Source organism: Coenobita brevimanus, chromosome 98 (genome assembly GCF_032717465.1).
Source record: "Coenobita brevimanus isolate Jiangsu-jjx chromosome 98, ASM3271746v2, whole genome shotgun sequence".
NCBI lineage: Eukaryota > Metazoa > Arthropoda > Malacostraca > Decapoda > Coenobitidae > Coenobita > Coenobita brevimanus.
The window spans coordinates 7,681,739-7,708,626 of record NC_137051.1 but is presented as its reverse complement, the minus strand read 5'-3'; the positions used below and the strand labels follow the sequence as shown (position 1 = coordinate 7,708,626).

At 44.6% G+C, this 26,888-nt stretch overlaps 1 protein-coding gene across 2 annotated transcripts in view; it reads right to left on the bottom strand.

Annotated features, from left to right (window-relative positions):
• LOC145414086 (uncharacterized) overlaps window positions 1-22,225 on the bottom strand; it is a 182,417-nt gene extending 160,192 nt beyond the window's left edge. For both annotated transcript variants that reach the window (XM_080283647.1, XM_080283648.1), the window contains exon 1: window positions 18,920-22,225. In XM_080283647.1, coding sequence (XP_080139773.1) covers window positions 18,920-22,029 — 3,110 coding nt within the window. In that variant the 5' untranslated portion in view covers window positions 22,030-22,225. The remainder of the gene's footprint in view (window positions 1-18,919) is intronic.
• Window positions 22,226-26,888: the final 4,663 nt, after the last annotated feature.

Sequence of the window (26,888 nt, the reverse complement as noted above, 5' to 3'; positions counted from 1 at the left end):
CACATTACCAGTGGTGGCAGAAGTAGTAGCAATACCAGATTCCAAAATAACCAAGGCAGGAAACATTTGGAGAAAGATAATTACAGCAAAGTCATCATCAGAGCTAAAGTTCATGAGAGTAGCAGCCGCAGAACCACCAGGCAGGGAACAAACCTGCACCTGAACGAACAGCTGCACCCGGGATCAGATGAAACACAAACACAGATATCAACACACCCTGAACCATGCACGTCAAAGGCATGAGAACATGCGGAGTTGCAACAGCACGAGCAACGGTAACAGCCAATTCCATATTACCCCCTTTGAGGTGTAGGGACCCAAGGCTAGCCTACCCAGTCCAGTACACTTAAAGGGCAGATGACCACCCTGCCGTCCTTCAAGACAATGGCATATCGAAAAACCAGGAATTACCTCTCCTGTTACGCAGCCATGATCTTTTTACCGCAATCAACCAACCACTTGATATTCAAACCGCAAGGGGCATGCTAAGATACCGCTACAGAGAACGAGAGGATGCAGCAAGATACGACACCATCAACAGCACAACAAAGGCAGAAATATAATAACATCGGCAGATATAACAGTATGAGAGAAGTAACAACAACATAACGTAAATGGTAACGAGGGTAAAAGCAGTTAACAGCGAGTACTGTAGCAATAAAGAGGAGATAACATCCCCAACACCAGTGGAGGACAAGGTGTAACAAGAGCAACATCCTCAGTGCCACCACTGAATAAGATGATATGATGCAACACAGGGCAGATGGGCAAGAAAGAGAGACGAGGACAAGGAGACAAAAATGAGCGATACTAGGAGAAAGAGTCAGAAATGCAAGACAGTGTGACGGGGACTGAGACAGAGAAGCTAGAGTGGGCCGAGGAAAAAGAGAAAAATGCAAGACACTGAGACGGGGACAAAGAAACATAAGTGCAAGAGAGTGTGACGAGAAAACATAAACCGAAGAGAGTGAGAAAAGGTAGAAATACAAGAGAGTGAGAAAAGGACAGACAGACAGAAGAGCAAGTGAATGAGAAGAGGAGAGAAATGCAAACGACTGAGAACACAACCGGAGCAACTAAAGATAAGTCAACATCTTCATGAAAAGGAACAGAAAACAGCAAGAAAATCTAATTAGTTAATTTAAAACAATGAGCAACACAAAAAATAACCGAGGGAATGAGAAGACAGCGAGCTACCAACGAAACAGGATTAAAAGAACAGTAGCTAGATGACAACAAGACAAAAAACATTAGAATTCCAAGAAAAGTTAAGAGCTAAAAATGCGTCTAAATGAAAGGCTGGACAATATCAGAATTCTTTTATTCCCCGAACTGCATCTCTCAGGAACTCGCTTCTTCGGAGTTGTTTCTCCCCAAACTTCAACCTATAGCTGTTCAACCACATTTTATGAATGGAGGACGCCAGTAATCTGGTGTATGGATTATTTTTTTTTAATTCATTTTTTCCTTCCTCTGTTCTGTTATTTAAAAAAATAGATAAAGATGAGAGAATAACTGGAAAAGATGAGAAATAACGCCAGATGAATTATTTGCAGGAGGAGAGGACACGGTCAGGGGCAAGAGGGGGTAGGAGGGCAGCAGGAGAGGTAAGAAAGGATAAAGGGAGCAGTAGGAGAGGATAAAGGAAGCAGTAGGAGAGTATACAGGGAGCAGTGGGAGAGGATACAGGGAGCAGCAGGAGAGGACAGGGGAAGCAGTAGGAGAGGAGAGAAGGAACAGAAGGAGAGCACACAGGTAACAGTAAGAGAGTGTAGGACTACCAAAATAGGACCGAAGCCGCAGCAGAAGCAGGAGAGGACTCGAGCAGTAGCACTAGCAGAAAAGACCAAGAGCAGCAAGAGGAAAGGGGGCGGACAACAGGAACTTCATGCATCAGCATGATAGAACAGAAGGATCAGTAGGAGTGCAGAGAAGATGAATAGCAGCAGGAGAGGACGGAAGGAACAGTTGGAGAGCAAAGGAGAGCAGCAACAGCAGCAGCAGCCTCAGCGCGGTGGTCAGGGAGGCAGCAGAGGTGGCGCTAATCAATACCTGATGAAATATTCGGCAGAGGCTGGCCCGTGACTGAGCTCTCTCTCTCTCTCTCTCTCTCTCTCACACACACACACACACACACACACACACACACACACACACACACACACACACACACACACACACACACACACACACACACACAGCCATTCTCTTTACACGCTTAAAAATAACACTGGAATTAACATATGCAAGCAAAACTCCTTTATGGTGCTTTCAACATTATGACCTCGCTACTTTTTACACAGCCAAAAACACACAGTTTCTACAATACAAATCGAATAACATGAACAGTATACCGTTGTGTTTGTAGGTACGTTACGCTTTTGTAACTTCTCAAACTGGTTGTGTGTGTGTGTGTGTGTGTGTGTGTGTGTGTGTGTGTGTGTGTGTGTGTGTGTGTGTGTGTGTGTGTGTGTGCGCAGAGAGAGAGAGAGAGAGAGAGAGAGAGAGAGAGAGAGAGAGAGAGAGAGAGAGAGAGAGAGAAATCCGTGGAAATAAACCAAGCACGTAACACTGCCAAAAAGTCACAGTAACAGTACACTGAAGTTGCGGTACTGTGCGAGTATTACAGCAAGTGTGAGTGTTACAGCCACCAAGACAGTAGCAGCTGCCTCGGGTCAATACACTCACCAGCTCAGTCCCCACCACCCCCCTCCTCGCACACACCCCAACCGTAACAGCCCCCACTACCACCGCTCTCCTCGCATACATCCCCCACCCGTACCACCCCTTCCCTTACCACCACCCTCCTCGCAATCACCCCCACCCGTAACACACCGTCCTTTATCACCCCCCCTCCTCCCACAACCCCCCACCCGTAACAGCTCCCGCCCACTACCACCGTTCTCCTTGCACCCCCCTCGCCCCGTAACACCTCTCCCTTTACCACCCATGTCCTCATACACTTTCTCACTCGTAACACTCCCCCCTACACACCCTCTCCACGCACACACACCCACCTTAACACCCCCTCTACCTCCACCCTCCTCGCGCAAGCATGCACACACACACACACACACACACACACACACACACACACACACACACACACACACACACACACAACCATACCTCTAACACCACCCTTCTCGCACACACAGACATCCGTAACCCACCCTACTCTGTCTACCTCCCCCACCACCTCTATCCTTGCACCCCCCCACCCGTAATACCCCCTCCTTGCACTCCCCCCACCCGTAATACCCCCTCCTTGCACACTCACACACCCGTAACACATCCTCCTCTACCTACCTCCCCTACCACCGCTTTCCTCGCCCCCCCCCCCTCAACACACACACCCGTAACACCCCCATCTACCACCATACTTTTCCTTTCCAGTATTTCCTATGAAATTTCCATGTCAGATTTTCCATGCTGCATGGTGGTTTTTCTCACTTTTTCCTGGAGGGTTTGGGGGTGGGGGAAGCCTTCTTGCTTTACTATCCTTATCCTTCAGCATGTAGAGTTAGATCTTGTAGTCATTGTTTTCTCTGTAACAAGCAGCCTCGAAGGGACCATAAGGTCTGTTGATGTTTGCTTTCCTATGTAATACTCCTCGCACACACCCCCATTCGTTACATCCTCTTCACTTCCCCTCTCCTCGCAGTGCATACACACCTCCACCCGTTACACTCCCTTCCCTACCACCCCTCTCTTCGCACATCCACCCACTTTTTTTTTTTTTTTTTTGCGAGGAAGAAGGAACCAAAGGCCACGAGCCCGCAGTAACAGTTCCAAGAGAAAAACAAAATACAATAGAGAGCCAAATTCACTCCCCTCTCCTACGACCCCTATAACACCCTCCTCCCCTACGACCCCCATCCTCGCATACACCTGCCTGTAACACCGCCCAGCCTCCCTCCCCTACGATCCTTATCCTCGCACACTCTCCCACCGGTAACATCCCTCTCTACCTTCCTCACCTCCTACCTCTACTACTCTCACTTCACATGCCTCTTTCCTTCCCTCCTCCCTCCTGTCACACTTTCCCCACCATAACAACCTCTCCTATCCCACCCTCACCATTTTCGCTCAGCCTCTCTCTCCACCCTCCACCCTACCTTTTTACATTTTGACGCCTTCCCCTCCCTTACCCTAAACATTCCCTCCTCTACCTTTCTCCTTTCCTATCCCCACCACTCTCACTTCACCTCTCTCTTCCCCTCACCCTCCCTTCTCTTTACGATGACTCCCTCCTCCCACCCCCAAAGCCTTGTTATCTTATCCCCGAAGCAACAGAACCCCAGACTTCATATTTACGAACACTCTTGAGCTTTAGATGGGTATAAAATTACTTGTTTATATTTTTGTCTTCACTCGTAAAGCTATCAAGCATTTCATAAAAAAAAACTGGGGTAAATATTTAAAAGAAATAAAATAAAATAAAACACTTTCTGATAACAGTTAACTGCTACGGAGACCTGTTTGTCCCGAGAACGGGATAAGTCTTGATAAATACAGACCCAGGCCTACGACTCCGCCACCACTCGGAGAAAAAGCTCTTCGAAATTCTGTTGCCAGTAAAATACCAGAATCAGAGGTTGGTTTATTTCCAAGAAACCTACAACAGGCACCATTGGCTAGAATATCAAAGGCCAGTTCATATTACATAGTTCAGACACATCAGAAGCATTTTTAGAGATCATACGGAAAAAGGGGAAACAAGCTGCTAATTTCTGACAACCATGTACGACGTGACTGTTACGTGATAAGGCTACCCTGCATCCCACAATACACTGCGAAGTCAGCACTGATACCGAGTGGCCAAACACATTCTATCTTCGACACGTATTTGAGGAAACGGGGGCTTGCTGTACCCTTCACGTTTTAAGCTTTTAGAAGACGGCCGCCTGCCTTTTGCCAACAGGATAATATTGGCCAGGGATACTGCCTGTTCTATATGAAATCCTGCCCGTTCTTCCTTGCACCAGCTCTTCTCTTACGACTGCAATTCCATCTACAGTAAAACGATAAGTCAATTCTATATCAACCCCTTCAAGGTGTATGGGTCCGAGGCTAGGCTACCGTATGCCAGTACATGTAAGGTAAGTGACCAGCCTGTTTTCTTTTATGGCATTGTATCATTGTTGAAATTCCTGTCAGATCTTGGGGATCGAACTATGCACGGCCGTCACTCCGACAGGGGAGCTCTAACCACCTCACCACGAAGCACTTATAATTGTATAAATACGTGAATAAAATAATATAAAATCCTGCCAAATACGCAACGTACGCGCAACTTGAAAATAGAGAGAGATAACTCCCATAAATTTATTCATTGAGGTAAGTGTGCTGCACTGTGATCGCATTTCTTATTCACCTGCAACACACCCCATTATACAGTCATTCACTTAGATCAAAATGACAAGCAAGAGTATGAATAAATCTGCATGCATAATGGCGCGGGGTGCAGCTGCGAGATGGAAGTAGCCGTATATATCAATGCATCTGATTATCTGACACATCGACCATTACCGAGGGGAAAGCAAAGCAACACAATACAATACAATACAACGCTTCTGGTATATCCTCGGGCAACGGAATCAACAATATAGCTAATTAGGAAAACAAATCTAATGGGTACGACAAAGATGAAATGTCTTGTATGTACATTGTGTCTATATTTATTCAAAAGAATTGACATGAATACCTGTCTCACTACGAGTCTTATTTTTTCACTCCTAAAACCAAACGGATTTTTTTTTTTCCCCAAATTATTAAGCATATTACACTTTCATATTCTCTACCATGAATCTCAGTTAACTTTTGTAGTACTGCGACGTCTTTAATTTCTTCTTGTTACGGCAAAGCGATTGTTCCAGTTCAGGACAGACAACTGGCAGAGTGGTGGTTAACAGCACAGGAAAAAGCAAGACGCAAAGTGGAGCTTTGTATGAGAAAACAAGCTTGTGCAATATCCGGGGAGAGGAGGTGACTCAAACGATCGTGTATCACTGCCAGCCGTATGACGTTTCAACACAACACTCGCTCATCTAAACCACCCCTTAGTTTTATTTTACGCAGAACAGGAGACTTTTTGTGCAAATAATTATGCATTTTACACTTTTATATTCTCTTTCATGTATCGACAGTCCGCATCAGTAACACAGAGGGAGGGAAAAAGGTGTAACATGCAAAATAAATCGCTGAGGAAAACGTGCTACGAAGTCTGCTGTACCGCCTATGTACGGCGTTATTATCGACAGTGACTTTATTATAGGTAGCACAGAAGCCTTCACAGCAAATCCTCCGTAGTTATATGTTTGCATACTAAACCTTAATACTCTGCTGTGTGTGTTATTCATGCCGCTTTAACATGGTGTGTGTCAGTAATATACAAGGAAATTTTGAGGAATAATCTTTTTAAAAGAAATCGTTAAGGAAGAGATGTTATAAAATCTCTAAAACCCATGGGATGCTATGATCTGTCAGTGAATTTGTCCTTTTATAACTGTGACGGTCTTTTCTTCATCACTGCTACCAAAGAAATTATTTTTTTAACCTAAGGAAACTATAATACAATAAAAGAGCTCATGTAGACTGTACACAAACCCCTAGACCGAAAAATCTCATCTAAACAGAATAAAAACGACGTCAACAGCAAGAATACAACAAATACATCCTCGTGGTGAAGTGGTTAAGGCTTCTGGGTTTCTTGAATGGCAGGGAACAGTTACGGTGCCAAAAAGACGCGCAACCACCACAAAACCGCACCCAATTACCGCTCTCTCTTGTGTGGGCAATGATAAAGTACCGCCATCTCAGCACGGACTGTGCTGAGTTACCTGCTCATTTGATCTCCCCTACCCTTACAAACAAGTCAAGCTTGAAGACCTACACCCTTTCAACCCAATGATGTGTATTTTCATCTGTTTGTTCTTGGTAGCTCCAGTTGATATTATTCACTTAACAATTGGTTTTCCTAAATGGAGGGCTCAGATACAACCTTTGATATCTCTTCACTACAACACATGTCACCTGAACTGAAAAAAATCGCCCGAGTGCATAAAAAACAAACAGCAGCAAGTCGTCACCGTACTGAATCCGTATCGTTAAGACCCTGAGTGAGCGGAAATAACTGCCAATCGAGATTCTTACTAATCTCTTTCAACTCAAATGATCTATACGCAGAAGAAAATCGTCTTTTTATCAACCAGATCAATTTTTAAAAGTATGTCCTTGGGCTAAGAAGATTAATGGCAACTGCCTTCTTTGGTCCCTCTCCTCTCTCAAATAAACTTATTTAAATAACCTGGTGTATGGAAGGTTATATTAAAAGGCACATCCTTAGACTAGACGAGCCAATTTAAAGTACCAAAGTAAGTGCTATGGTTGAAGAGGTTACAATGACACGCAGACAGACCTCAAACCGCAACCAGACAATTAGCTACAGCCCTCCCCTCCTGTACTGCCTGAAGAATGATGAAGATGACAACAAAGTACCGTAGTGGAAACAAGCCATGTATTGCGTTACTGGGCCGTATACTTGGTGACATAAGAAACTTCGTAACACTTCTTCCCCAGCGACTTATACTGCATATTCCATATTACCAATCCTCTTGTATGTTCCTGAGGCAAACTGTGTCGATATCAAACAAATATACATATTATACAAGAGGATGTAAGATGCAAGATGGAAAATAAACTGCTAAGGAAGAGGCACTACGAAATCCCCTGTGCCACCAACAGACCAAATGACTCATCCGAAGCAGAATACATACCAGTACAGACATATAGTATCTAACAGAGAAGAGGAAGTGAGATGTAAGATTGAAAATAAATCGTTAAGAAGGCACTACGATATTTCCTTTGTCACCTAGAGTACGATAAAGTGACTCATATGAAGCAAAGGTTACTACACTGCCGCTAATACGCCACGCTGAAGAGTAAAGGTTAAGATGGAAAGTAGAGTGTATGATGGAAAGTAAAGTGTAAGATGGAAAGTAAAGTGTAAGATGGAAAGTAACTGCTATGGAGGCACTACGTCACCTAGAATACGAGCAAATGAGTTACGTGAAGGAAGTGGCACTGGGAATTTCCAAGGTGTATGAGGGAAAATAAATCGCCAGGGAGGCCGCACTACGAAGGCCCCTATGCCACCTAAAGTATAACCATGTGAGTCATGTAAAGTAAAGGTTGTCGCACTGGCGTCGTGGTTACGTCACGTGATGGAGGGGGAGTAGGAAGCATTATGTTACGCCCGCTGCTCCCCTCGCGGTTACGGTGGCTGGGCGGTGGCAGCAGGAGGGTACTGAGATAGGGGAAGAAGAGATAAGGCATATGAAGAACGGGATGAATACCAGAGATAATGTGATTACAGACGAGAGGATGAAGACTGGTGCTGTGGGAAAATTACCAAGGTTAACCCTTTTCCCCGCGGTTGGTGCGTTTGGGTATTTACTCATGCTAAAACAAAAGGAATGTGTTAAATTGACTGGAATCCTTGTAGTTACAGCCTCCTAAACTATCTGAGAACAATCTGTTAGAAAACCTAAAATTTAGATGATTGAATCTAACCTCTCCAGTTCTACAAGTCTCCCTTGACTCGAATAAAATCGTTCAGCGGAGTTGGAGTTAAGAGTAGGGGTAATGAATGAATGACTGAATGAGAGAGAGAGAGAGAGAGAGAGAGAGAGAGAGAGAGAGAAAGGGGGGGAGAAGGAAGCGGAAGACGAAAAGATAACGGGTAACTTCATGCAAACCTCCCCATTATGATTATTAAAATTAACATACGCAAGAAAAAGAATAATGAGAGAGAGAGAGAGAGAGAGAGAGAGAGAGAGAGAGAGAGAGAGAGAGAAAGAGAGAGAGAGAGGAAGCGGAAGACGAAGAGATAACGGATAACTTGACGCAAGCCTCGCAAGTATGATGATTAAAATTAGCACACACATAAGAGATAATGTGACAATTATCCCTTAACTCTTTTAGCTACCAACATTCTCTCCAGTTGCTACGTTCGGTAATTGCCATAATCACCTCCAGGAGCCTCACTCATCTCCCAAAAATGTCCATAATCACTTCTGCCTTCATCATCGTCAATCGCTACTATTAATCCGGTCATCACAACTTCTTCACATTATCTCTCTCTCTCTCTCTCTCTCTCTCACACACACACACACACACACACACACACACACACACACACACACATACACAACTTCGTACCTCTCATCAATCCACCATCACCGTCGACCTTCCAATCCCTAAGGCAACAGCTGTTTACCTTGTCCTTGAGCTTAGCTGGCAGAGGCAAAACCAACCTTGCTAATAATACCGTCTCCCCCCACCACTACTACCGGTATTACTACTACTGCTACTATTACTACTACTACTACTACTACTACTACTACCAAAGCACCTTGTACTACCACAATAATCCTTAAATCCTTTTTTTTTTTTTTTTTTCACACCACTCACCCGCACTATAAGAAACATCTACACAACAACCACTATCTAAAATCACAAGTAATAATACTACATTCTCAACGGCTATCGTTACAAATCAGATAATAAAAAATAATTGTAATCATCATTTCAACCACTTGCGAGTCAAGAAATTGCATCGCGAAATGATGGAGAACGTAATAATAAGTGGAATTCCGTAAGAGTAATGTGAACAAGAACAGATGGACAAGAACAATGAAAGGTGGAGGGGGAGAGAAAGGAAGACGGAGAGGAGAGGGGGAGGGGGGAGGAAGGAGGAAGAGTAGAAGGCCAAAGTAGAGAACGGAAGAAAAGGAGAGTGAGAGAAAGGGAGATGGAGGGAAAGGGAAGAAGGGGGAGATGGAAGGATGGGGGCAATGGGAGAGGGAATGTGGAGGGAGAGGCGAGGGGGAGAAAGGAGACGAAAGGGAGAAGGGCAGAAAGAGGGAGAGGAGAGGATGAAGAGGAAGACGGAGGGAGAGGAGAGGATGAAGAGGAGAATGGAGGGAGAGAAGATTCGACTAGGCAAGGATGTAGCAATAATAAGTGAAGCAACGATCCCACTCCCCCGGTTCTTACTGTGTGTACCTTGTTACCTCACACACACACACACACACACACACACACACACACACACACACACACACACACACACACCTGCAACCAGGAATATACTCGTACACAGACATCTGCGACTTCACACTTGCACACAACCACATCTGTGATCTAACCATTTAATACACACACACACACACACACACACACACACACACACACACACACACACACACACACACACACACACGCAAACTGCCACGTATACTTTTAACTCTGACGTTTTCATAATAATCCGGCACATGCTTACGTCATGCCAGCAAAACAAAAATCCGACATTTTTAAATGAAAGTAAAATCACTTAAATTTTCACCAACTTCCACATGACTGAATGATAAAAAAAAAAAAAATTTCACCCACATCCACAGTCCACTTACGCTTACAATGAAGAAATATTCTAGTAAATATCCACCACTTAACAAAGGAGTGATTTATAAATAAATTACACACACACACACACACACACACACACACACACACACACATATACTGTATATATATATATATATATATATATATATATATATATATATATATGAGAGAGAGAGAGAGAGACAGACAGAGACAGAGACAGAGAGAGAGAGAAGAATTTTCACCCACGTCCAATCTACAGCCACATACTAAGTAAAGGTAGTCTACATTCACATAAATTTACATCAATTTATAATGAATAAAGCCAAAGAAAATCTAAATAACTAGCCACACTTCCCCCCACACACTACACCCAATAAGGTAAACCACGTACAGTACATTTCCACCAACTTTCGAAAGGAATAAAAGAAAAAAAATCCTGTCATACTTTCACCCACAAAATTACACCCACATTAGGTACAGGTAGGCTTACTTAATTTAATAATAACGAAAAGAGGGAAGAAAGACAAAAATTTAAAAAGCTACTCACCCCATTTTTCACACATCCAAATAACAACCACTCTCAAGTAGAGGTTGATTCACTTAAACTTCCATCAGCTCTCTGACACACACACACACACACACACACACACACACACACACACACAATCTACTTTCACGCACGTCAACACCACATCCACAAAATTACATCCACACCAAAACTACACCCACACTATACTCAAAAAATTACACCCACATCCAAACTGCACCCACAAAATTACATCCACATCCACACTACACCCACAAAATAACACCCACATCCACACTACACCCAAAAAATAACATCCACGTCACAATACTAAAATGCAAACCCACTCAACATAATTAAAATTCCCTTCAGAGGCCAAGAAGCACTTAAAGCACAACACACACCGTCCTTCAGAGCTCACACACACGAGTGCACGCAAGCCTCGCACGCGCACACACGACTGCACACAACTCAAAACACGCACTGTCACACGCACACGCACCGCACACACACTCCTGCAGGCAATTCTTCTACCCGCCTCGCTTTCACACACACACACACACACACACACACAACGCAAGAGAGAGAGAGAGAAAGGGGGGGGGGAGAGGGGGGACACCACGCAATTCAAGTACAATGGCACACACTATTAAGCTCACATGAAACTTGAGGGTGAAGATGATGGACGAGCACACTGATAAAGACGGATTAAGATGCAGGAGATGTGTCGCGGGTGAGACTGGGAGAATTAAATAGGATACTTTTCTTAAACCGCCATTGTATCCTTCGCTACTTATACATTTCACATTTTCTTCAACTTCTTACTTTTCTTACTAATTTTCCCTCTTTCATCGCCACTTCTCACACATCATCAGAATTATTACCGTATCACCACCTGATACCCACTTTTCTATTTTCTTTTTATCTAGTTCTCTATTCTCATGTTCTTTTTATCAGTTTCTTCACGATTACCTTCTTTTATTCACTTTTGTCAGTTCCAATTCTCAAGTTTCTTCCTATACACTTCACCTCATCTGTCCTTCCCACCCTGTTCATCTTCCAATCTTTCTCCTTTTGATCTTCTGTCTTCACCTTTTACTCCTCTTTCCCTTCTTCTCCCCAAACCCAAGATGGCAGCGTGTTGTAGTCGTTGTCACGTGACTGACTTATGACCCAATTACATGCTTACCCTCCCTCCCTCCATCCCTCCTACCCCGACCCTTTCACCTCTCCCCCGCCTTCCCTCTTGGGTTTCTATTCTCCTTTCATTTATTTATCTTCTTCTTTCTACGTTCTCTCTAACAACTCCCTGTCACTCCTTACCTCCATTTTCATCCTCCGTATTAATGACTATTCATCCTCGTTTGCGTTTAAGCTAACTGATCTTCCACAACCCCATTCTGTTTTCTATCGCATCTTTCTCTCTCAATTTCTCCAACGTTTCATTTTGCCTTCCTCATTCTTCCCTCTTTTTTTTCGACTCTATTCCCCACCACCAACCACACAGCCTCTCACTTCTCCTCTTACCGCAGACCCTTCTAGACTTTCTTATCGTTCAAGTATCCGCTTCCTAAGTGCTGCCCTTTCATATCTCTCTCTTCTGACCCCTTTCTGGCATCTGTAAAAGCAAACCCACATGCACTTACACGTGTTCTGCCCTCCAACACACACACCTCCACCACATACACAGATCACCATACATACACACCTCCATACACCTCCAACACACACATACTTCTACCACACATACAAACATCATTACCATCATCCTCTGATATCAATTTATCTCTTATCTTCGCATCAACCTTTTTTTCTCATTCGTCTTTATCAGTTTTCATTACACACACACACACACACACACACACACACACACACACACACACACACACACACACACACACACACACAGCTTGTACGAGCAGAGTGACAATCCACCAGCGCTTCAAATATTCACCAAGCTTATGCATTCCATACGTGTCCTACTGTCACACCAAATACTGTTATTAAAATAAACCCAATGTTCATTGTACTGTTACCTACGGGTCGTTAGCTCAACATATTGCACGGTATCTTCAACATTCGTTACATTTCTTATTATACACACCAAAGATATATGAGTAATCAGCATCAGTAACGTGATGGAGTTGAGGGTGAGACGCATAGTTTAATTGCAATATAACCAGCTTATGACACTGTTCAGACTGACTGAATGGTAAAAAGTGGGTTGCAGTTACTGTATAACACACAAAGTGACTAAAATATACGGGAAGTGAAAAAGCCTGGTGAATACTGACAGTGCAAATGAAATACGAATACAGCAGGTGTGTTATGACTGGTGCACTTGTGTGTGAGGGAGGTGAGGGGATAGGACAGGTGTATGTGCAGGTAAAATATTTATTTCAGTTGTCAGATACACACACCTGCACCGCTTCCTCATTTTACCCCGGCACTCATATATCCCTGGTACAACCTACCTACGCCTGATTTCAATCCTCCATCGTAACTTCCACACAACGGTATATCTTTATCCCAATTACAACATACCTCCTCCTGACAACTTAATTCCTCCATAGCATCCTACACATACCGGTTTATATCTCCCTTATGTCTCATCTGTACCCTACAAATGTGTTGCTCTTACAACACATCTTACACTTATTTGAATACTGCTCTACTTTAAATGCAGGCCAACCCCTCAAACTCCATCACACATCTGCCAAATATCTGTCCCATCCTTCGCATATCTGGACCTCTGTCGAGACCAGCTTTTCAATAACACACCTGCGCCTTCCACACCTAAAATATACCAAAATCAATACACTTGTTTCTGAAGTAATTGGAAATGCCACATGAAAACCCAGATTCTCTTCTTAATTTGTTTTTAATCAGTAAATATCATTCACCTAGATCGTGGATAATGACGGTGAGTCGATGCGAGAAGAAACGTAGAGGAATATACTGCTATTTGAATGTTTACCTGCGGAATATACACCTACGCACATGCAAGGAAATTCCACACACACACACACACACACACACACACACACACACACACACACACACACACACACACACACACACACACACACACACATATATATATATATATATATACCGTATACTTGTATACAAATACATGCAATGCCTTCGCACATATACTCGAAATAATATTTACAAGGCACAAAAATACGCTATTTACAACGCACACATCAACACACGCACACACAAAAACATTCAACCTACGTCATAACGAACCCTCCAGTAATGACATTTTACACAGCGTTTGTCGAAATTAATTGGACTCGACTAAGGGGACCTTCATTTACCAATACAGGGTCCCTGTCCAAGGCAAAAAAGACGCTTTTTCTCTCTCTTCTTTTTTCACAATTGGTTGGTGAATATAGGAGGCAAGAGCGAGGGTAAAGAGAGTTAAATGAATGAGGGAGATGAGGGAAGGAAAGGGGAGGGGGAAAGGTAATGAGGAAGGGACAGGGGAAGGCGAAAAGGGTCCAAATGAATGGGGAGGAAACTGAAAGGACGAAGAGAGAAATATGAAAAGAACAATACAGGGAAGGAGAAAGATGGAGTTGGAGAGTGAGAGAGTGGAAGGGTGGTAAATGTAGGAGAGGAAATTGTGAGGAAGAAGTATTAGAAAATGGAGGGTGGGGAAAATGGAAATGTGAGATGAGGGACCCAAGGAAGTGTATAAGAAAGTGGGAATATGACTGAAGGCTGGGCAAGAAAAAAGGAAGACAAAAGAAAATAGGCATAAGAAAGGTTACTGGCGAGAAAATAGACAATGCAAGTAAGAACGAAGATAAAATGGAAACGGCGAACCAGAGTATCAGAGAAACAGGGAATAAGAAGAATAAAAGAAGGGAGAGAGATGAGTAAAAGAAAATATTGGATAAGCAAGAGCAACGAAAACGACTTAAGACAAGAGGAACAAAGAATAGTAGGCCTAAGGAAAAGACGGAGAGAAAAGGAAAGAATGAAATTATAAGAATGGAAAAGAAAGGGGAAAGCAGTAAAACGCTGCGAAAAAGTAAGGAAAACAAGGAAGGAAAACAGGAGTTGTTGGGAAAAACTAGGAAGAAAACTCTGAAAAAAGCAAGACAGAGGAACGTGAGCGAGTAAAACTTTGCTAATACAAAACACTACCATACCCTTAAAAAAAAAAAAAAAAAATCACATATACAAACACACACACACAAAGTTTGATTGGTATTAGTGAGAAAACAGTAGTGCATGATATGAGCGGGAGCTTCAGGGCCCTATTATGGGGCTTTGCTTAAGTCGCTAAAGTCTATAGGTGTGATGCAAGAGCTGAAGGTCCTAATATAGGTCTTCGAGGTCTATGGGAGTGAAACAACTTGTCACCTAAGAACGTTAATGCACGTCAGACGTACAGGACCGCTCCCAGAGTGAGACGCTGAGTAAGGACACTGACCGCAATGAGAGAGAATGAGAGGTATGGAAAGAGTGAAGGATATGCGAGATGAGAGTACACAGATAAAAGGAATCCATGAAGGATAATAAACTAAGAAAGAAAAAGAATATGAATGAAGTCCTGAGGACTGAGACAAAGGGAACATGGAAAGTCCTATCTGATGAACGGCTGGGGAACGTGAAAAGTAGAGAGTGACAGTCTGAGTGTAGAGGGTCATTAACCCCTTCACTATCATGGTCACTTATATTTCACTCTTGCTAATATGAGATGATTCTGACGCAGAAGAAAAGAGAAGAGAGGGAGGTACAAAAGAAGAGAGAAATGAGGGAGGCAGAAAAAGGTAGTAGAAAAAGAGAGAGGAGAGGCAAAACAGCAGGGAAAGGGAGGTGGATGACAAGAGAGGAAAAGATGGAAAAAAAGAGGGTGGAGAACGAAAAGAGGGTGGAGAAAGGACAGAGTGGTGCAAGGCTGATGTAAAAGTGTGAGGGGAAGTGCATTTGTCACACGCTGATATTGACCGTGGGCAAGTGCTGCTTTGAGTGCTATCGTACTACTCACCCCACTGGCAACCTTTCCTCCCCGAGTGCTAACCTTTCCTTTCTGAGTGCTACCCATTCCCTTCTGAGTGCCACCCTTTCCATTTTAAGTGCAATCCTTTCCTTTCTAAGGGCTACGCCCTTCCCTTCTGAATGCTACCTTAGCCCTTTTGAGTGCCATGTTTTCCCTCATACGTGCCACCTTTCCCCTTTAAGTGCCACTCTTTTCCGTGATGCTACCCTTTCCCTTTTGAATGCAACCCTTTCCTTTTTTAATGCAACCCTTTCCCTTTTGAATGTTATCCTTTCCCTTCCGAATGCTACCTGTTCCTCCTATCCCATTTTGAATGCTACCCATTCCATTTTCAGTAAAACTGTAACAGACACTCTGCAAGGAGAATGACAGGTTACATAAGGCAGCTTCAACCTGTAGTCCGCCTGGTTCACATTCAGATAAGCATGAGGATACAAGAACAAAAACTAATAACTAATAAGTGATAAGCGTCTGATTTCAGCAAACATGACTTAGCTGTAAGAAATATCTTTTACCCCTTTTCTGTCGATAAAACATTAGAAAAAAAGAAGAAATCCAGATGGGTATTCATCTAAAAACACACATCGGTTCCCTGAACGGACCGGTACCTACCAGAATGCCCGTATAAAAACCACAGCGGACCCTTCCAAAACACCCCACTCCCCTTTGAAAAGTCAAGCGCACCACCTGTACAAAGTCTAGCCACCCACCCTCTGGCCAAAGTCTCTCTCTCTTTCTCTCTCTCTTTGTGTGTGTGTGTGTGTGTGTGTGTGTGTGTGTGTGTGTGTGTGTGTGTGTGTGTGTGTGTGTGTGTGTGTGTGTGTGTGTGTGTGTGTGTAAAAGAACAAACACGACCACATTCAATTACATGATCCACATGAGCAGATTATATTATCTCTCCTAAGATCCTCTAGATCCAAAATTCCGTGAATACTTAAATACTGTACTATGGAATATTGTTTAACCATGCTAATCCCATTTAATTAATATTTTCCCATGAAAACAGGCACTGTTCTTAGCTTCGATGTTTTGATGTCTCAAAGGTCAATGTCTCTACGTATGAAGAAGGTATTCCCTTCACAGCAAAGTACCGCAATATTGAATATTATGTTAGCCTTAGTACACTAATATATACAGCCATCTGGCTGTGGCAAGAACAGCACGAAAAAAAAAAAAAAAATCTAGAACTGAAGGGATAAAAAACTGGCGGTTCCGTGCCCCTGTGCCTGTCCTGGGTCGCTCCTGGGTCTCGTGTGATCTCCACCAGAGCAGAAATTTTGGCTAGTGAGGCTGGCGTTGTGCTGATCCCTGGTGGCAATACGCTCAACCCAGCACAACTCTACACAACTTTATTCTAAATCCATCCCTCTTACTCTCTAGGATTCCAGGCTATATTTCCCTCTCATTCATTGGTTAACGTTTTTAATATAATTACGTGGCTATAATTTTTCTTGCTACCTTCAGATGACTGTATTCAACTTGTGAATGATGCACAGCACTGAAGGGGTTAATGACGGCTAATCAGCCTCACAAGCTTGAAAAGGAACCCCCTAAGCTGTATAAATGAGGTCCGGCAGTAGTGAGAATGAAAACCCTGTCAGAATTCTTAAGTGATTAAAGAATAATGTACTTGTTCTCTTTGTCAGTGTCATTTTGCAGCCTTTTCCCTTCATCTCTGCCCAGGCATTATTAAACATCTCATATATTTACTCAGCCCTTTTCACGGTTCAATCCACTTGCGCTCTCTCTCTCTCTCTCTCTCTCTCTCACACACACACACACACACACACACACACACACACACATTCCCTATTGCTTTCTTTACTTGTTTTACTATCTGTAGTACTAATAACCCCGAGGTTCCTACTCTCGAAACTACTAACTGTGAGCTCTACCTGTCACTACCTAATTTAAGTTTTATTCATTTTATATACCCAGTCTTGTATATTTTCCTTTCCTCCTCCAACTTCCTTTCTTAATCAGTCATTTAAAAAAACGTTAATTTCTTTTTCTCTCTCTCATGCCCTTTTCCAGACTTTCTTCGATTTTATTTCAAACTTTATCCTTTGCTCATCCAGTCTTAAAAATTCTGTTTCCTGTATCTTAAGTTCTTTCCTCTAATTCTGATTCGATCCATATCTAATGTTACCCGTGTTTTTATGACTGATGTCTGAGGTTAACGTAACTCATTCACGACTTAAAATATATACTATATACAGGTAAGTCACTGACATTACTTGCATGTCCAGGAAGAAGCAATTTGATTTAAATGCATGCTTACGTGAAAATATATTTAAAAAAAAAAAAAAAGCATAATATGACATCAAGGCAGGATGAAGCCCGAGTAGCAAGGAAAACGTGTGTGGGAGGGGCCACTGCAGACGTCTGTTGCTAGGACGCGTTCAATATCTCGTCTGGACATGCCATTTCTACCTGTCTCTCTTGAATCTTTGATTCTAACAATAGTCACTATTATGTCTCACATTTACTACAGCTTCATTCGGGGTTATCATACATATAAAAAAAAAAGTACATCAGTTATATACAGTAGGTACAGTATAATCTGCACTTAACAGGAATAACACTGTAATCTCTTAAGAATGCAATATTTGAAATAAGGACAATTCAGTCATTCATGAAACTTACACTGACGAGAGAACGAGAAACTAAAATTAAAATGCCAAGGAGAATGCCTGGAAAACCGCCAGTGTAATTTCAGTTGCTATAAATTGCTTTCAGTCAAGGTCAAACTGTGACAACATAGACCGTGACACAGCTTTACAACACTAATCGAGTATGTTACTAGTCTATGACTAAAATACGCTTCAAACAGACCTACTGAGAAAAAAAAAAAAATGAAAATACAGTATATGATAATTATGGAAAGTTGAAAGTACGAGAATGAATAAAAAATCATAACTGACCTTTTTTTGAACTTGTACGGCGACGGGTCAATTCCATACAATATCCTCTCGACACTGGTAAAGCGCATCACTTCTACACCATCACCAACATCACTATCACTGTCACTCTCCTCTCCATCACTATCATCATCATCACCATCACTCCTAGCTTTACTTCGACATTCCGTGACGACACCACCCGATAATTTCAGCGTTACATCGAGTGGTACATCGTCTGAGGGGGTTGATAATCCCTCATTGGAAGGTGGTTCTGGTGTAATGGATTCACGAAGTACCGGAAGATCGCTTGCGTGTGCTTTTACGACTCCGGAACTGATGTTGGACGTGTCAGGGAACATGCAACTCGCTGGACGTGGCTTTGTGGAACTGGTGGAGTTGTGAGCAAGATCTAGCACCATGCTAACAGTAAATCCTTGTTGCCCCTGACCGCCTCGACCCTTCCCCTTATGTCTAAGAAAGTCTGGGCCTTCCTTGGGCTTGTACTTCTTCAGGTCGTCAACGTTATCAATGCTGACGGATTTTAGTTGGTGTTTCAGATGTGGTCCGTGGCTGTAATATCCTAGTTTCTTCTGCTGTTGACTCTTGCTCTTCCCTTCCTTCAGCAAGCTCGTGTTCTCGTGCAAAAGAGTGTAGAAATCTTGTTTAAGGGCCAGTATTTCATCCCTCAATTTGGTGAGATCCTCGCACGATGCTACGTAACATTTCTCTACAGTGTCCTTTGATGGTTGTGGTGTTTTCTTGCCCTTTCTTGAGAGAATTTCTGCTTTTATTGCACTAATTTCGTTCCTCAGACTGGTGATATCGAGTGGTGGTAGGGATGAGGTAACATCTTCCTTCTCCATGATATTTGTCTCTTCCTTTCTCCTTCCAAACTCTTCTCTTGTCCTACCTGTATCTTTACTCTGTTGGGTCTCGTGTTGTTTTTGTCTTGCTTCCTTCTCTTTCCACTGTGTGTCCTTGGGTGGACTCCTTGCCTGTGCTGCGGGCCATGGAGGTGGTATGGGCGGCTTTTTTGTGACAGGTTGCAACGTTGCGACAGAAGTCATGGAGAGCTGGATCGGGATAGAGTCTGACTTTGCTTCACTATTAGAAATATCATGTTGTACTGTTGTTGGCTGCTTCTGTACGCTACACAACGAATCATACCCACTGTCAACTACTGTTGCTGCTTCTCTGTCTCCTTCATTCTCTGCCTTCCTTTCCTTTTTACATACTTCCCCAACCACACTCTTCGATTCCATCTTTTTCTCTTCCGTATCCAACAGCTTTCCCCTTGTATCCCTCTTGTCAGTTATCAAGTCATTACCAACTGTCTCTGGATGACGAAGTAGGGGGCCCGGACCTGTCTGTATCTGGTGGCCTTGGAGTGACCGCTGGGGCAGGCCGGGGATGAGATGGGCGGGGGAGGGAGGAGGAGCAAGCATGACGGGGACAAGCAAGGAGAGAGGAGGAGGCTGCACTACGGCGGAGTCGGTCAAAGTGTGGGCAGGAGAGCAGGTAGTGGACAGCGTGTGGGTAGTAGGCAACACTGGCGAGGTGGGCGAAGGACTCTGTTGTACTGGAAGCTTGCCATCCGCACCTTTAGAGCCCCTGGTCAGATCCACAATAGCATCGATAACATGCTGGCTCTGCATCTGCACTTCAGGGTCATGCTCTAAGGCTGGGGGCGTCAAGAGGTCCTCATTGGTGGTGATGGGAGGCGATAGTTCTCTCGGGTAGGTGGCATCGTGGCGGCGGGTTAAGTCAAGGACGAGGGTGCTTCTGACGGTAATGCCTCCGTCGTTCTCGCCCTCCAAAGCACTCTCATACCTGCTCTCGTCATCGTCTTCATACTCAATTCCTCTATCACTAATAAATGCACATTCTCTTTTATCGTTGTTATTTCTCCCAACATCGACATCGTCCTGCCTCTCCACCAGCTGATTCAGTTCCTCGACCTCTGTGTCCGTGTCTGAATTGGAGTGATCTAAATGTGCTAAGGAGGCCTCAAGGTCGTCCTCCAAACTCTGGTCGAAGTCTTCTGGGTCTGGCTGATGAGTGGGGTGAGGTGTGGCTGGGACATGTGACTGCGTGGGGTCGGGCATGATTAATAAAGGTTCCGGCGCGATGGGGTCGGGTGGGACGGGTTCGGGGGGTTGGAATGTTGGATCATTTTCAGGGAGAGGACTTGGTGCTTTCGAGCTGACAACTGAACTGACAACGGAGCTGGCGTGGGAGTTCGTCTGTCTGCCAAGGGAAGAAGGAAGAGACTGCAGGGAGGCGGTGCTGTCTCTCCTGGCTGTCATGAGGGACGAGGTTGTCTCCTTGGCATCTCTAATGGCTACCAGCATCTCCTCCTGCAGTGACGTGAAACCCCGCACTGCCTCCAGGACCGGGTGCGGGGTAGCCTTAGCAAGGGAGCCCTCGGGTGCCACATTACACTGATGGGTGCCACAGTGGGTGTGGGGAGGCAGGGGCGGTGGCTCACTCTTGGGATGGATCATGGAAGCACGGGATACTAGACGAGAAGGTTCTTGCCCTGTCACTGGAGTGGCGACAGGAATGTTGGGAGGCGACGGAGGCACAGCAGGGATGAGGTTTAGGACGGCAGTGCGATGAAGCAATGGACTGCGTGGCGGGGTGGTCGGGGGCGGCGAGGGTGGGGTGCCGCAAGGGGCTGACTGTGGCCCGGACCAGTCCCGAGCTGAGGACACACTGGCTCCCTCACCGCCACTACTACCTCCACCACCATCACCACACTCGCCCGCACCGTCACGCCCGCCGCCCTCAACTGCTCCGCCCCATACCACGCCCACTACCTGCGTCAGCAGCACCACGCCTATTCTACCGCCCCACGCCCACACCACACTAAATGCCCATGTTATCCACTCCGGTAGCACCTGCCACCAGCCCGTATCACAGTTAACATCCTGCCCTGCCGTACGTCGATTACGATTCTTCTTAGTATTGCGGCGCCGCAGCTCGGTCCGTTCCCGACGAGTAAGTGGATTCTGCAGCGGCGGGTCACGCACCAGGTCGCGAGCCTGGTGGTGTTGGCGGGGATGGTCTGGGGCCAACATCACGCCAGGGCTCCACCACGGCACAAGTTCCCCGCCCCCCTGCCTGCCCATGCTACCCTTAGCACACACTCGGGTCCTCCGTCGTCACAACCACCACACCCGCGGTCACAGTGCGACACTTCGGTCGTTGCTGTGCCTGGGTTCTCCCTGACTCCCTCTGCTTCACCGTATCACTGTGGACCTCCGTGCAAGTGAAGTGGTGTGTTTTCGTGGTGGTGGAGGGCGTGCGGAGGGGCAGGGCGGGGGTGTGACATGACAGAGGAGGGGCGCCACACTGCCCGCGCCGCTCTACACTCGGGACTGTCTCCGCCTGCCCGCCGCTCGGCCTGGGGGAGGTGGTGGTAGGCAGTGGGGAGGGGGAGGCAGGGCACACAGCCGGTCCTGGCAGCTGATGAGGCTCCTGGGCACCCAGCCAGCCCTCACCAGCCCTTACTCAGCCAGCTCTTACCTCTACCAGCCCTCACCACACCACTCCCAGCAAGCCCTTATCTTTGACAATCTCACCTCAAGGCACGCCCTGTACGACTGCAATTTCTTAGTTCTCTCAATGTTTCTCTCGGTGTTAACAAATCAGTGTTGCAACCTTTCTCAAAAGACAGCACTCATTGCAAAAAAAAAAATCCCCATCATTCAACTGAAATGGAATTACCCATATACAGTTTTCCTTTCACTCCATCAGCACCTTCAGTCTGATTTTCACCATTCAGAATTACCCACACTCAATAATCCCTTCACTGCCTCTGCACCTCAGTCCGGTCTTCACCTTCCAGAATTAACCACACTCAAGAATATTTTCATTCAACCAACATCAGTGTGCTCTTCACTGTTCAGAATAATCATACTCAATACTGCCTTCATTTATTGGCAATTTCAGTTAGCTTTGCACCGTTCATAACTGTTCAAATTCTCTTCAGTCCACCAACATTTTCAGTGTGCTTTTTACCGTTCAGAATTACCCACATCCAATATTCCCTTAAAACCATAACACATCAAACCTGTTTTTCACCGTTTACAATTGTCCGTACTCAATATTTCCCTCACTCCATCAACACTTTTAGTCTGCATTTCACCGTCCAACACGTAGCTTGGTCCCACACAGCAACCGACCACGAACTGTCCTAGCGCTGTAAACAGAGACGCGCTTGAGGTGGAGAGAGGGAGAGAGAGAAGGAGGGCAGAAGGGGGGTGAGGGAGTGTAGGAGGAGCAGCAGGCAGGGAAGGAGAGAACAAGGGGTGAGTGACAGTAGGAGGGGATGGTGGAATCACAGGACGCAAGGGGATGACAGAAGCAAAGAAAGAACATGATAGGTATAAGGAAGGTGAAGAATGAAGGGAGTAAGAAGAAAGCACGACACTGGGGAGCAAAGGAAGAGAGGGGAGAGGGGGGAGGGGGAGGCAGACAGGAAAGGGAGGGAGAAAAGCAATGCTCAAGGGAGCTGAGAATGAGGGAGGGTTGGCTGGGGGGTTTGAGGGACAGTTAGGGGGGTTGAGGATGAGGGAGGATTGGGAGGGCTGGGGATGAATGATGACTGGGGGAGTTGGGGATGAGGGAGAGTTGGGGGGATGAGATAAGGTTTGGGACTTTGAAAGACAAGTTAGGGGGGTTAGGGATGTGGGAGAATTTGGAGGGTTGGGGATGAGGGAGAATTGGGGGGATGACAAAAGGTTAGGGCGGGATGACGAAGAATTGGGGGGGAGTTGGGGATGAGAAAGAGTTGGGAGGGATGAGAGAAGGTTAGGGGGGGGGGATGATCGAGAGGATAAAGGTGCTGAATTAGAAAAAGAGGGCAGAGAAGTCATGCATAAAAGACTGTCAATAGGATGATTGGAGCAGGAGAGAAGACCATTTGTCAAATATGACTACGATAAAGGACAAGAAAGGGAGAGATGAGACTGAGGAAGGTAGCGTATAAGATACAGTGAGGAGGAGGGATAGGCGAAGAAAGGTGACAATGTGTACAAAGGAATACAAAGGGTTGGGGATGGGGGAGAACTCGGGGGGAGTTGGGGATGCGGGAGAGTTGGGGGGATGAGAGAAGGCAAGGAGTAGAAAAGGGAAGACACAGCGAGGGGAAAGAGAAATATAAGTAAAGAGGTGGATGGGAAAAGGGGGCACTAAGAAAAGGAGAATGATGATTACAAACGAAGGAGGAGGGAGATCAGAAACGGCGAGAGTGAAGGTGGGAGGAAACTATGAAGTAAACGATATCACAGAGAGGCAGTGACAGTAAACGAGAGGAGAGAGGCTAGGTAAGATAAAAACAAGTGCGTCATCTCCGCCGCTGGTTCGATGCTACATACTGCTATATTGCGAACAGCGCTATGGGATCAACAATGGTCCATATTATCATTACCCACATACGGTCACAGCAATAAGTAAAAAATACATCTAGACGAAAAGCTGTACATCTTATTTTTCAACAGAGATCAAATAGCCTATCGAGTTACCCCGGGGGTTAATGATGCATTGGTGAAGTAAAATCCAGAAGCAGTTCGGTCATGATAATAATAGTAATGCTAATAATACAATAATAAATAAAAGAATTTAACAAAATGAGGAGGAAAAAAACAAGAGAACATAAAAGGAAGAAAATTATTTAATCACTTCCGCACGATGATTTTTATTTTTTGTCTATACTCCATTCTCTTCAGCTCTTGAGAAGGACTAGAATATAACGAATAAGAGGCATACACATGTGTACATGCAATCCCTAAAGGACTGGGTACAAGGGAAAGAAATAAAAATACCATTTCATTCTACAAAATCTAATCTCTAAATGCCCAGCTTCGCAAGACCATAAGGAATGGGGACTGAACATGCAATCAAAGTAAGCTGCAGTCAAGGTAACATACCGGTACGTGTGTGTGTGTGTGTGTGTGTGTGTGTGTGTGTGTGTGTGTGTGTGTGTGTGTGTGTGTGTGTGTGTGTGTGTGTGTGTGTGATCACTTATACAAAAGGCAATATTCACAGGACACACACACACACACACAATTGCTTCATACGTGTTACCACGCTAGAGCACAATTATTCAACACGCCAACAAGCACACAGCCGATAAGCTGCAGTCAAGGTAACGTACCGGTACGTGTGTGTGTGTGTGTGTGTGTGTGTGTGTGTGTGTGTGTGTGTGTGTGTGTGTGTGTGTGTGTGTGTGAGATCACTTACACAAGAGGCAATATTCACCACACACACACACACACACACACACACACACACACATTTGCTTCACACGTGTTGCCACGCTAAAGCACAATTATTATTCAACAGCCGATAACCCGTACACGCCACAACTGTTCATCATGCCTGCAAAAACCTCAGCGCGCGCGCGCGGACACACACACACACACACACACACACACACACACACACACACACACACACACACACACACTCCTCTCTCTCTCTCTCTCTCTCTCTCTCTCTCTCTCCAGATCCTCGACACTTAACATTCTAGAACCGCCTCCATCACATCCCACACTCAAGTCTATAAGACACACCTCGCCATACCAGAACTCCATATAGCTGCATCGCCATTAATACTTTCGCTGCGTCTGATGCACTTAGTATTTTATTCAGGTGATACCAAGTCATTTTAATCTGCTAAGGGAAATGCAAACATTTCAAAGACTTCAAAAACTACCACAAGCAGCCAGCTCTTTCTCTGCTATGATTAAACTCAAGAATTTTACTATTTTGGCTCTCAAATTATTATTATTATTATTATTATTATTATTATTATTATTATTATTGCTTCGTTATGAGAAAGCGTAGCAGTCAGAGTTAAAATAGCTGAACCAACCAAACTACACCATTCGCTCCCAAACATACAATCACCATAACTCTACATTACATCTACAACAGAGAAAAAAAAAATCAACAGAAAATCCTCATTTCATGTCGCCTTTTTATTTTTTAATATTTTCTTTTCTTTCAAATAAGTCCACAGTAATTTACAGAAATAATGCCTACTTAAGTTCCCGTGCTGCCGATAAAACTGATTTGCCAGTTTCCCTCGATGTACAGCTGTGAATGCACTGGAACACATCACCGACATACAACTTAACGGAACGGAATCAAATATCAATACTCAACTGTCCTTTGCCAACACAACTGTCACGCCGCCACCACACCACGTGAGAGAGGTTGGTCGAACAAATGAATGTGGCAAAGTGTAAAAACATCAAACAAATGGGACGATATGGCAGGATTAGCTGACAGATCAGAAACGAGCAAGCAGATACACAGACACAGAAAGGCAGATATACAGATACAGCAAGCAGATACGAAAACACAGGCAGCACACAGACTAAGACCGTAAGATACAGAAACACAGACAGGCAGAAACAAAAAACACTGGCAGGCAGATACACAGACACAGGAAGGCAAATACACTGATACAGGATGGCAGAAGGATACAGGCATAGACAGGTACACAGACATACAAACACAAGCAGTCTTGTATTCGTCAGCTAACGAGGGAGGCAAAGAAAAATCTGGATCTGAACTGTACTTGAAAATGTCAAACATGCAAACACAACGGCATTAAGATGGTAACGTGGTATATAATTGGGCAGAGAAACCTTTACCATGAGGGCAAATATATTGGATGAAGAAACAAGTATTTACGTTGGTAGGAAAATAGAGGCAAAAAGGCCGACAGGAAGGTAAACAGGATGGTAACTATGAGGGTAGACGGACAGAGAAGGAGGCAGATAGGCATAACGATAGACAGGTAGGTAAATAAGGCAACCAATAAGGCTGATAGGATTTATGAATGCTAAGCAATTATGGTACGTCAATGATGTGACCAGAAAGGCAGATAAACCAGTTACGCAGGAAGGTAAGCAAGACAGTTTTGGTTATGAGGCACGTAAGCTTTATTTAGCTCCTTCAGTCCGATGACGCCTTT